General features: G+C 34.8%; 1 protein-coding gene across 3 annotated transcripts in view; it reads left to right on the top strand.

The window, feature by feature from the left end:
- BTBD8 (BTB domain containing 8) overlaps positions 1-10,582 on the top strand; it is a 103,412-nt gene extending 92,830 nt beyond the window's left edge. For all 3 annotated transcript variants that reach the window (XM_008960499.4, XM_034931053.3, XM_055116123.2), the window contains exons 14-18: positions 2,691-3,408; positions 3,673-3,760; positions 4,174-4,313; positions 6,121-8,451; positions 9,723-10,582. In XM_008960499.4, coding sequence (XP_008958747.4) covers positions 2,691-3,408; positions 3,673-3,760; positions 4,174-4,313; positions 6,121-8,451; positions 9,723-10,189 — 3,744 coding nt within the window. In that variant the 3' untranslated portion in view covers positions 10,190-10,582. The remainder of the gene's footprint in view (positions 1-2,690; positions 3,409-3,672; positions 3,761-4,173; positions 4,314-6,120; positions 8,452-9,722) is intronic.
- Positions 10,583-12,664: the final 2,082 nt, after the last annotated feature.

Here is a 12,664-nt window from a genome sequence, read left to right as displayed (position 1 = left end):
TGTTGTTGCCTGCTTCATTTTTCCTTCATAGAGCGATTTAAGAAGAATGCTTAGTACCAAAATACTTAAGGATAAAATATATGATATCTGGGATTTGCTTCAAAATAAAATGGGGGTAGGTGTGTATGAAATAAAATTGGAATTAATAATGAATTAATAATTTTTAGAGCTGGCTATTAGGTACGTGAGGATTCATTATACTCTTCTGTCCTCTTATGATTATGTTTAATTTTTCCTATTTTTTGAGACAGGGTCTCACTCTGTCACCCAGGCTGGAGTGGAGTGACACAATCACAACTCACTGCAGCCTTGACCTTCTGGGCTCAAGGGATCCTTCCACCTCTGCTTCCTGAATAGCAGGCATAGGCCCAAGCTACCATGCCTGGCTAATGTTTGTATTTTTTTTTGTAGAGGCGGGGTTTTCCCATGTTGCCTAGGCTGGTCTCAAACTCCTGGGCTCAAGCAATCCGCACCTGGCCTATTGTGAAATTTTTCAAGGCATACAGCTATACCATATACTATATAGGTTTCACCCATAGCGTAATACTTCAAGATGCATAAATTCAAGGATAGAATAAATTAAGTAGATTCAGTGTTAAGGGTGAGAAGGAGTTCTAAAAGCAGAAGTCAGCCTGGTTTTAGGTATTAAAAATAGAGAAATTTTTTTTTTTGAGCTAAGATTTGAGCAAGAAAGCAAAAAATGAGGACCAAGCCTATCTGAACGTTTTAAATGTTAGAATCCTAGAAGACTGCTGTGAATAGGACCAGTCTCTACGCTGCGGACAGGCATAAGCTGAGACCCAAAGCTGTTAATAATTTCTGAAATGTCCCAGGCTGGTTAGAAGCAAAACTAGGACAAGAATGTAGTGGTTGTTTTATCACCATGCTTTCCTTTTTTCTAAATTTAACCAAGTTATTTATTGTGTATTTTTTTGTGTGCACCCACATTCATATATGTTATTTTATCTTTGACAACTTTTAATGTAATTGGAAGCTTTTCATATTTAGAAATAGACCTTAAACTGCATATCAAAATATGCAATATATGCCTAGCGTTAACAACATTGATTACGTTTTTTGTTTGTTTGTTTTTTGAGTATCCAATATGTGACATGGTGCCGAGGGATACAAAAGATGAAGAGAGCACAGGCTCTGCCTCAGACCTCTACAATCTCATACAGCTTCCAAAGGAAAAAAAAAACCATTTGCATACTTACATAAAGAATGACAATAGGACGGGCACGGTGGCTCACATCTGTAATCCCAGCACTTTAGGAGGCTGAGGTGGGTGGATCACGAGGTCAAGAGATCAAGACCATCCTGGCCAACATGGTGAAACCCCGTCTCTACTAAAAATACAAAAATTAGCTGGGCATGGTGGCACATGCCTGTGATCCTAGCACTTTGGGAGGCCTAGGCGGGTGGATTGCCTGAGCTCAGGAGTTCAAGATCAGCCTGGGCAACACGGTGAAACCCTATCTCTACTAAAATACAAAAAAATTAGCCAAGTGTGGTGGCATGTGCCTATAGTCCCAGCTACTCAGGAGGCTGAGGCAGGAGATTGCTTGAACCCGGGAGGCAGAGGTTGCAGTGAGCCGAGATTGGGCCACTGCACTCCAGCCTGGGTGACAGAGCAAGACTCTGTCTCAAAAAAAAAAAAAAAGAAAAAAGAAAGAAAAAAAAGAATGACAATATGATCTTAAAATATTATCCTAGAATTTCTACCAACTTAAAAATTTTCTTTGTTCCCTTTCATATCAAGGTTGGTTCTAAGGAAAATGATGAAGTAGGTACGTTTATCTTCAGTGCCATTTTATTTGTCCCTTTTTAGCCTATTTCAACTATTTTTAGGATCCCTTTTCCTTCGCTTCCTATAGCCAGCCAGTGCTATACTAGTATCTTATTTGTCCAAAAACCAAGCTTTGCAGATGTAGTGTATTGATGTGCTGTGCTTCCTAGGAGCTTTAAAAAAAAATTTTTTTTAAATAAGGACTCCAAGAAGTAAAGGATTCTTCCCACAGAGGATTAAGTCTTTAATGATAAAATTTCTGGCACTTGGAATAAGGTTGAAGAGAAAATTTTTATTGAAAATCTTTATAATGTCCCTCAAATTATGCTATATAGATGACTTCGGTGTGAGGTTAAATCATGAGCTCAAGTCCTGATTCCATCCCTCATCAGCCTGAGACCTGGGGTAAATCACATACCTACTTTAATCCTCAATTTCTTGTCTAAGAAATAGAAACAGCCACAGGAGCTAGTTCATGGGACTGTTGTGAGGATTAAGTGGGATGATGTATACAAAAGATGTAGTATAAAACATGGGAGTAAGCCTTCTAAAAAATCATGGATATTATCATTCCTCAGGGCATCCTGAATCTTTATAGACATTAATCTCTACCAAAACTTCATACATTAAAAAAGCCTTCCTTTTATTTATTTATTTACTTTAATAGGTAGAATAGCATGCCTTTAAAATAAACACTTATGCTGTATTTCAGATTTGATTACGGTAATCTAAGACAAAGTTTTGATCCAAATGATCAAAGACAGTTCAAGCTTTGACCTTAAATCATAATATGAACTTTTCTATTTTTTTTCTTCTTTGAAAGACTGGCTTTTGGAAACATAAAATATTATATGTTAAAGATTTCAGTCAAATTACAAAGTATTTTTTTTCTTCTTTATAGCAAAGGAAACAAGTTTCTGACTCTGGTGATATAAAAATCAAATCTTGGAGGGGAAATAACAAGAAAGAGTGTTGGAGTTATCTCTCTACTAATAAAAAGATGAAATCTGATGGATTAGGAGCATCTGGACATTCGTCAAGTACCAATAGAAATAGTATAAATAAAACTCTGAAGCAAGATGATGTAAAGGAAAAAGATGGTACAAAAATAGCATCTAAGATTACAAAAGAACTAAAAACTGGGGGAAAAAATGTTTCTGGAAAGCCCAAAACTGTAACAAAATCCAAAACAGAAAATGGTGATAAGGCACGGTTGGAAAACATGTCACCTAGACAAGTTGTAGAAAGATCAGCAACAGCAGCAGCAGCAGCAACTGGACAGAAGAATTTACTAAATGGAAAAGGAGTGAGAAATCAGGAAGGGCAAATTACAGGTGCCAGACCCAAGGTACTCACAGGAAACTTAAATGTGCAAGCCAAAGCAAAGCCTTTGAAGAAAGCTACAGGGAAGGATTCGCCATGCCTCAGCATCGCAGGACCCTCCAGCAGATCCACAGATTCAAGTATGGAATTCTCAATTTCCACTGAATGTCTGGATGAACCGAAAGAAAATGGATCAACAGGAGAAGAAAAGCCTTCTGGACATAAACTATCCTTTTGTGATTCTCCAGGACAGATGATGAAAAACAGTGTAGATAGTGTCAAAAATTCCACTGTAGGTGGGTTTTAGCACTGTAATTTTTAATATCTCCTGACAGTTAAAATTCCTTCAAAAAACAAAAACCTAAACCTGTATTTGGGCTTTTATTTAGTTTCAGATGCCAACAGAATACTTATGTATATGTACTTATGCAAACAGAGAAAATGGTAGTCCTTCCCACTTTAATATTTCATTTTGTTTATAGTGTCTAACCAGTAAACTTACACGTTTGTTACATATTTAATGTATTCTCTCTTATGACTCACTTTTTCTTAATTTATAGCCATAAAATCTCGACTTGTTTCAAGAGTTACCAATGGAACTTCCAATAAAAAAAGTATTCATGAACAAGACACTAATGTAAATAACAGGTAGGTCTTCATTCAGTGTTTTAACCTATCTGTTAGCTTTCTCTCAAAGTTAATTATATACTAACTGCTAGCTAAATATTTTTAAAATATCTTTTATTTTTTGTTAATGTATTTACGTAATATTTTAACACAGTTTTTTATTTATTAAAAGAAATTAGTATATGCAAAATGATTGAGGCACAATATTTAAAAGAATATATTAATGTGTACTATGGCATATGATTATACCTTGCTTTATTATACTTGATCTACAGTTTTATAAACTTAAAAAGACTTATGAGCATATGATTTTTCTATTTTCAGGAGAGATGTATTTTTTATTTCTTGAAAAAAACTGTTTCAGGTATCGGTCTTTTAAAAAGTTCATGTTTTGGAATCTCAGTGTAATACTGAATGCAAATAATTTTTTTTAGTGTACTAAAGAAAGTCAGTGGCAAAGGATGTAGTGAGCCAGTACCACAGGCAATTTTGAAGAAAAGAGGAACTAGCAATGGATGTACTGCAGCTCAGCAGAGGACAAAGAGTACCCCATCTAATCTTACTAAAACTCAAGGTAAAGCTGAAATAGTACTGGATATCTTGAAATTATTTCCTTGTGTAAACTGGATAAGCCAAACTCTGATTTGCAACTTCAGTAGCAAATAAGCAAAATACGGTTTTACTCATTTTATGTTTGTTTCACACCATAGAGATGAGATTGTAAACTTTTACTTTTCAGACAGGTGTTTTGGGATGTAGGTTTGGTTTTTGTTGTTTTGTTGTTGTTATTGTTGAGACAGGGTCTTGCTCTGTCACCCAGGCTGGAGTACAGTGGCATGATCACACTGCAATCCTCCTTCCTCTGCCTCCCAAAGTGCTGGGATTACAGGCATGAGTCAACACACCTGGCCTCTGTTTGGTTTTCATTGTCTTTTGTGAGAGAAATAATTAAGGGAGTCACTAATTTATCTGCATTTCTGGTCCTTTTAAATATTATGCCCATGTTTCTTGAAAGTTCCATTGATAATTATAGGAATTTCATTTGTAAAACTGGCACTAAAGAGCTCTATAAAAAGTAATAGTGCAGGCTAGGCGCGGTGGCTCACGCCTGTAATCCAAGCACTTTGGGAGGCCAAGGCGGGTGGATCACCTGAGGTCAGGAGTTCAAGACCAGCCTGACCAATATGGTGAAACCCCATCTCTACTAAAAACACAAAAATTAGCCAGGTGTGGTGTGTGCTTGTTGTCCCAGCTACTTGGGAGGCTGAGACAGGAGAATTGCTTGAACCTGGGAGGCGGAGGTTGCAGTCAGCCGAGATCTTGCCTCTATACTCCAGGCTGGGCGACAGAGCGAGACTCTATCTCAAAAAAAAAAAAATTGATAATGATAATAATAGTGCAGTCTAAACAACTATAATACATAAGGAGGAAGAATTTCCCTTCCAGAATCTGTGTGAGTCCATTGTTTTTCAGTGTTCTGAAAACGAAAAGAGTACTGATCAGATTGCATAATTTGCTAAAATAATAACCGATTTTCAAAATTGCTTTTATGTATCAAGCATTCACATATGTAAAAGCAGTTCGTAAAATGCTAAAAACAATTTTGATTTAGATTATGAATTATTACTGAAAATCAATTAAAAATAAGGTAGAGAAAACATTTTCATATCCTAGTAATAGCTAAATGTTAAACATTTTAAAATATTTGATAATTCTGTTTGACAGATTTGAATGTCCAAAATATCATCTCTAAGACTTTCACCAGTATAAACAAATGGATTCCCCAAATTAATCCCCTTCTTTCCAGTCAGCAGTTTTAGTTTCCACTGGAGATCTAAGTTGTTAATCCTAATGAGCTACAGTAATAATAATCTGGTTATGACAAGTAAATTGGTTTTATTCATGTTTGAAGAAAACAACTGCAACAATTTTAACAGTTCTATTTATTTTATATTTAGCTTGATTCTCCTTTTCAGCTATGTAGAGCACACTATTTTTTTTTCTCCAAAAACTTCAAAGGGAAGACCTTTCTTGCTCCTTTGATAAAAGAAAATCTGATTTTTTCACCCTCATATATTTTTGCAAATCCAGTTTTGGCATAAAAATCAAGTCTCTTTACTTGAGGAAGAGAGATCCTATTTCAGTAATTTTTACTGGGACCCTGGAGTAGTCCCTCTATATTTTTAATTGAAAAAATTTTTTTATTTTATCATGTAACTGATTCCTAATCTGTGCTTGTCCATTTGATCATAGATATGTTACCCTTCCATTGTGTTCTTGATTTTATGTTTTCTGAAGTAATTTTAAAACAAATTACTAAATTTTACTCACAAATTGGAGGTGATATTACATTACTGAATATACCCTCTTACTTTTCTTAGGATCCCAAGGAGAGTCACCAAACTCAGTAAAATCTTCAGTCTCTTCAAGGCAGTCTGATGAAAATGTGGCAAAGTTGGACCACAATACAACTACAGAGAAACAAGCACCTAAGAGAAAAATGGTCAAGCAAGTACACACAGCTTTGCCTAAGGTTAATGCAAAAATAGTGGCAATGCCTAAAAATCTAAATCAGTCAAAGAAAGGTGAAACTTTGAATAATAAAGATTCAAAACAGAAAATGCTTCCTGGACAGGTTATATCAAAAACTCAGCCTTCCTCCCAAAGACCTTTAAAACATGAAACATCTACTGTCCAAAAAAGTATGTTTCATGATGTGCGTGATAATAACAACAAGGACAGTGTTTCTGAACAGAAGCCTCACAAACCTCTCATTAATCTTGCATCTGAAATAAGTGATGCAGAAGCACTCCAGTCATCCTGCAGGCCTGACCCACAAAAGCCATTAAACAATCAAGAAAAAGAGAAGTTGGCGTTAGAATGCCAAAATATTTCAAAGCTGGATAAATCATTAAAACACAAACTGGAATCAAAACAGATTTGTTTAGATAAAAGTGAAACAAAATTTCCCAATCACAAAGAAACAGATGATTGCGATGCAGCTAACATATGTTGTCATTCTGTTGGGAGTGATAATGTAAATTCAAAATTTTATAGCACCACAGCCCTAAAATACATGGTTTCAAATCCAAATGAAAACTCCTTGAACTCTAATCCAGTTTGTGATTTAGACTCAACAAGTGCAGGGCAAATCCATTTGATATCAGATAGGGAGAACCAAGTAGGGAGAAAAGATACAAACAAACAATCAGGTATTAAATGTATGGAAGATGTTTCACTGTGTAATCCTGAAAGGACAAATGGTACCTTAAATTCTGCTCAAGAAGACAAAAAATCGAAAGTTCCTGTGGAAGGACTGACAGTTCCTAGTAAGTTGTCAGATGAATCTGCTATGGATGAAGACAAACATGCTACAGCAGACTCAGATGTATCTTCCAAGTGTTTTTCGGGACAGCTATCAGAAAAAAATTCTCCTAAAAATATGGAAACATCAGAATCTCCAGAGAGCCATGAAACTCCAGAAACTCCATTTGTGGGTCACTGGAATTTGAGTACTGGTGTTCTGCATCAGCGAGAGAGTCCTGAGTCTGACACTGGCAGTGCTACCACCTCCTCCGATGACATAAAGCCCAGATCTGAAGACTATGATGCCGGAGGGTCTCAGGATGATGATGGGTCAAATGACAGAGGTATCTCTAAATGTGGCACTATGCTGTGCCATGATTTTCTTGGAAGAAGTAGCAGTGATACCAGTACTCCTGAAGAATTAAAAATTTATGATAGTAATTTAAGAATTGAAGTAAAAATGAAAAAGCAAAGTAGTAATGATCTTTTCCAAGTTAATTCAACAAGTGATGATGAAATCCCTAGGAAAAGGCCAGAAATTTGGTCTCGATCTGCAATAGTTCACTCTAGGGAAAGAGAAAATATTCCACGAGGCAGTGTCCAGTTTGCTCAGGAAATAGATCAGGTATCTTCTTCAGCAGATGAAACAGAAGATGAAAGATCTGAAGCTGAAAATGTTGCAGAAAATTTCTCTATATCTAACCCAGCTCCTCAGCAGTTTCAGGGAATAATTAATTTAGCTTTTGAAGATGCAACTGAAAATGAATGTCGTGAATTTTCTGCAAATAAAAAGTTTAAAAGGTCAGTTTTACTTTCAGTCGATGAATGTGAAGAGCTGGGATCAGATGAAGGAGAAGTCCATACTCCCTTTCAGCCTTCTGTAGATTCTTTTTCACCTTCTGATGTTTTTGATGGCATTTCTCATGAACATCATGGAAGGACCTGCTATTCCAGATTCTCACGAGAAAGTGAAGATAATATTTTAGAATGTAAACAAAATAAAGGCAATAGTGTATGTAAAAATGAAAGCACTCTCTTGGATCTTAGTAGCATTGACTCTTCAAGAAAAAATAAACAGAGTGTTTCAGCCACAGAAAAAAAGAACACAATAGACGTCCTATCCAGTAGAAGCAGACAGCTTCTTCCAGAAGATAAAAAAGTAAACAATGGAAGCAATGTGGATAATGACATTCAGCAACGCAGCAAATTCTTGGATAGTGATGTAAAATCTCAAGAAAGACCATGTCACTTGGATCTTCATCAAAGAGAACCCAATTCTGACATACCAAAGAACAGCTCTACAAAATCTCTAGACTCCTTTTGGAGTCAAGTTCTGCCTCAGGAAGGTCCAGTGAAAGAGAGCCATTCTACAACTACTGAAAAAGCTAATATTGCTTTATCTGCAGGTAATGTACAGAAATAGAAATGCTAAATGCATAAGAAAATAAGTTTATAAAATTTTAAAGTTGTATGAAGCCCTGAATGTTATATTTTAGTCAGATAGAATAATTACTTAAGCAACAGATTAAAATTTTAAATGAAAAATGTCAATATGAAAATTAGTTACTCATTCTTTATTGTTCACTTAAAATCCTAATGAAGAAGTAATATCTAGTAAAAATTTTGATTGTTATATAGAGCTAACCTACTAAGAGATTTTACATGAAAGAATAAAAAGAAAAACTTAGTTTGCTGCTATTTAGTTATTTATGTATAATTTAACACAAGAATTCTTGACTATTAGAAATTTTATTATACATTGGATATGATTTATAGACTTGATAGTATATAAGAGGCCTGTGCAATAACTCTAGTAATATGTAACTAAAAGCACTGAACTATTTTAACAACTAGATTGATTATTACAATTTATATACATTTTACAGAGATTAAAATTTTCAGGATCTGTCTATTCTAAAGTTTTCAAATAAAAAGATAAATTTCCTAAGAGATTATATTTAGAAGCAATGATAATATATGAAAAAAGCCCAGGCTTATTTCATATTGTTTAGATGATTTTCTGTCTAATTGTTTTGTGTTTTTTGTCTTCCTTATTATAGTAATTCAGACTAATGACCCACATTTAAAATATGCAATAGTGGCTAGCTGAGTAGCTATTGTGTATTATAACTAAGAAAAATACTGATCAGTAGTTTCCTGTTCAGCAAAATCGGAAGAATAAGGAGGTCTTTAAAGTTGTACTTTTTTGTTTGTTTGTCCTTGCTTGCATCTTCCTTTGCATGTGCAATATACAAATAAGCCTTTAGGTGAAATGTATTTATCCCTGCCTTTTGCAACGGACTTACCCTAAAAGTCATCATCAAAACACTATGTCTTTTTTTTTCTCTTTTTCTATTGTAGTGAATTAGATATATGTGCACATTCTATGTTTATGTTTAAATGATTTATGTTTTCTGTATCACAAGTTTTCAAATTAAAGTATGGAGAATTATTGTTAGTTGCCTATGTTGATTTTGCTTCTAAACATTACCCTTGAATTTTAAACACAGAAAAATGCCTCAAAAATCTTGTCAATTTTGTATAGATGTTATTTTTCCCATTCTGTGTTTTTTTTTTTTTTTTGGACTATCACTGTTATATTGTGTTAATATTCTACAAAACTCTGAGGGTACCAACGTGCAATTTTTACATTGTGTAGTATTATGAATTATTTCAGGAGACATAGATGATTGTGACACACTGGCACAAACCCGCATGTATGACCATCGACCTTCAAAAACCCTGTCTCCAATATATGAGATGGATGTAATAGAAGCATTTGAGCAGAAAGTGGAATCAGAAACACATGTTACAGATATGGATTTTGAAGATGACCAACATTTTGCAAAACAAGATTGGACACTACTAAAGCAACTGCTCTCTGAACAGGATTCAAACTTAGATGTTACAAATTCCGTTCCTGAAGACTTAAGTTTAGCACAGTATCTAATCAATCAGACACTACTTTTAGCACGAGATAGCTCAAAACCTCAGGGTATAGCACATATTGACACTTTGAACAGATGGAGTGAACTAACATCTCCACTTGATTCCTCAGCGAGCATCACCATGGCTAGTTTTTCCTCTGAAGATTGTTCGCCTCAAGGCGAGTGGACAATTCTGGAACTGGAAACTCAGCATTAAGTGTTAACATTTTGGAAAAATTTATGCCACTCCTTTATTTTTTGATGCCTATATTATATCCAAATGATAATTGCATTAGCCGGATATAAACTTTCTTTAATATTGAGTCTTTCCAATTTAATGAGGTAAACATAGTTTATTTATTAATATATCACATATAGAAAAATGTTTTTCTAAAGTTTTTGAGCATGTTTTCTCTAATTATTAGAGAAATTAGAAGACTTATAAGGAAACCCTAGCTTCAGTTTTCCTTTCCTAGCTGATGATTTGTTCACTTATTCATTATTCAAGAATTTAAAATGTGAATGCACAAGTAGATCAGTCCCTTTACTTTTTGCTCTGCATAGGGTAACATAGTAATTTAACAATAAAAACTTACTGTGCTTGTGTCCATTCATGTAGAGTTTTCTGTGACTAACATTCAAACTCACATTTAGGTGATTGAGGCTGATAGCTGAGTGTTGGGGAAAATCTTAGCTTTCCCAACAATTCAGGCCCAGGAAATTCTGAAGCAAGTACATCTCAAATTTCAACCACATCATTACTAAAACAAGAGAAATGGAATTTCCTGTCTCTCTCTTTTGGGGATATATCCACAGAAGGGAATCTGCCCTTGTTCAAAAGCATAGACTTCCTTTACAGGTAGTCACTCATTCTCCATTTTCCATTCCATGTTAGGGATATGTTGGAACTGCACCTGCAGTAAGCCAGCACTAAATATAAACTTGAAAATGAGTATATGAGGCAATTGAGTTACGGAGTTTAAATTGTGTGTATGTGTATGTATGTGCACGCACACTCACGTTTGCTTTCTTGGTGTGTCATTAGACACCAGTTCCTTATTTCCTGGATCAGATTGTCTTTCAGTCTGTAATTTTGGTAGTAAGTCAAAGATAAAAACCTTTGCTACAAAATGCTACCTGGTAGCGAGTACTTGGGTACTTTTGATATTGCCAGTGGGATTATGGGATTTCATAAATAAGCCTCTCTCAAAGCTTTGTGACTCATAATTCTCTGAAATATGTCTGAAGTAACGAAATAGTTTAGAATCCCTTTTCTAAATTAGTAAAGTCTTCAAAAAATAATATGATCTATAACTGTATTGAATACCAAGTCATATTAATGCACAATTATTTGTTCTAATAACATAGTTATGTTAGGGTTAGCTGCTAACCTATTATACCATAAATTTGCTATGCCTTTTTTTAAACTAGCTCTGTGAAGAGGGGCACTCGTTCAAGAAATGGTTACTAACTCATTCATTCAAAGTCAAGAAACAGGCTCTGGATTTAGGCACTTGGGTGTAAAGAAAATAAGACTTGATTCCTGCTCTAAAAATAAATAAATAAATAAATAGTTTAGTTTCTAGTAAGGGTACATGGGAGTATAATGTAAGAAAAAGTTCAAAATATAGTATTACAAAAACTTTGTAACTTAGAGCTGGATGGGAATTTAGAGATTATTTCATTTTCTCTCTTCAAATTCCAAAGAAGGGCTCTGATGCCCAGAGGAATTAAGAGCTTGCCCAAGATCCCACAGCTAATTTGTGGGCTAGGATTCAATATCTGTAGCCCACAATAATACCACTTCGGTATTATTTCTACCACACAACACACTTTATTTTTCTCACAAACCTGAGATCAAATACATTTACAGGTAGTTTGCAGTATAAAGAAGTATTATATGATAGAGTCAAAGACAGCACAAATTCCCAAGAGCCTGTTTTCTTTTTCTTCAAATATGAAACTATGTTAAGTGTTATTTTCAAAAAACTTCCTCAGAAGTTCACAAATTTATAATTGAAAATTTCTTTTCCCAGCTTTGAGGTCTTAAAATCTTCTTAAACTGCTAAACATTAAAATCTACTCAGTTTCACATCACATCTGCAAGTAGATAACTAACTAGGAAGGCATTTTGCTTACGTAATAACCACCCAGAGAATTTCAGGACATATTGTGTTTTCATAGCATGCTCTTTTGTGAACCACACATCTACCAGTCTGTTTGCTATGGGACTCTGTACTAGTGCTTCATCATTCAACAAACAAAAATTGAAAAAGAATTGCTGACATTGATTTAGCACTTACAACATGCTAGATGCTATGCTAAGTGCTTTAAGTACGCATTAACACATTTAATTCTATGAGATATGTCTTCTTTATTTTACACATGAGGAAACTAATGTAGAATCCTTAACCTGGATGTGCTACCATTGTAGAAGAAACCAAAGGAGAAAATAACACACTACACTATTGTTTGTATGGGAGCCCAGAAGGACAGCTTGTCAGGAAGAGGTTAGAGAAAACTTCTTAGGGCAAGTAATAGTCTGTGACTGCTTCAGAATTTCTGTGGAGGAGTTTTATTAGCTGCAATCTAGTTGAAAGTTAGGCCAAGGGACTTATCTTGAAGATGCACTTGTATAGCGAGTACTTTGCTTTTACTTAGTATGTTGCAGATAATAAAAATACAAATCTTT

The sequence above is a fragment of the Pan paniscus genome, chromosome 1, assembly GCF_029289425.2.
Source record: "Pan paniscus chromosome 1, NHGRI_mPanPan1-v2.0_pri, whole genome shotgun sequence".
Classification (NCBI taxonomy): Eukaryota; Metazoa; Chordata; class Mammalia; order Primates; family Hominidae; genus Pan; species Pan paniscus.
Note: the sequence above shows the minus strand (reverse complement) of the source record. Positions and strands in the feature narration are given on the sequence as shown.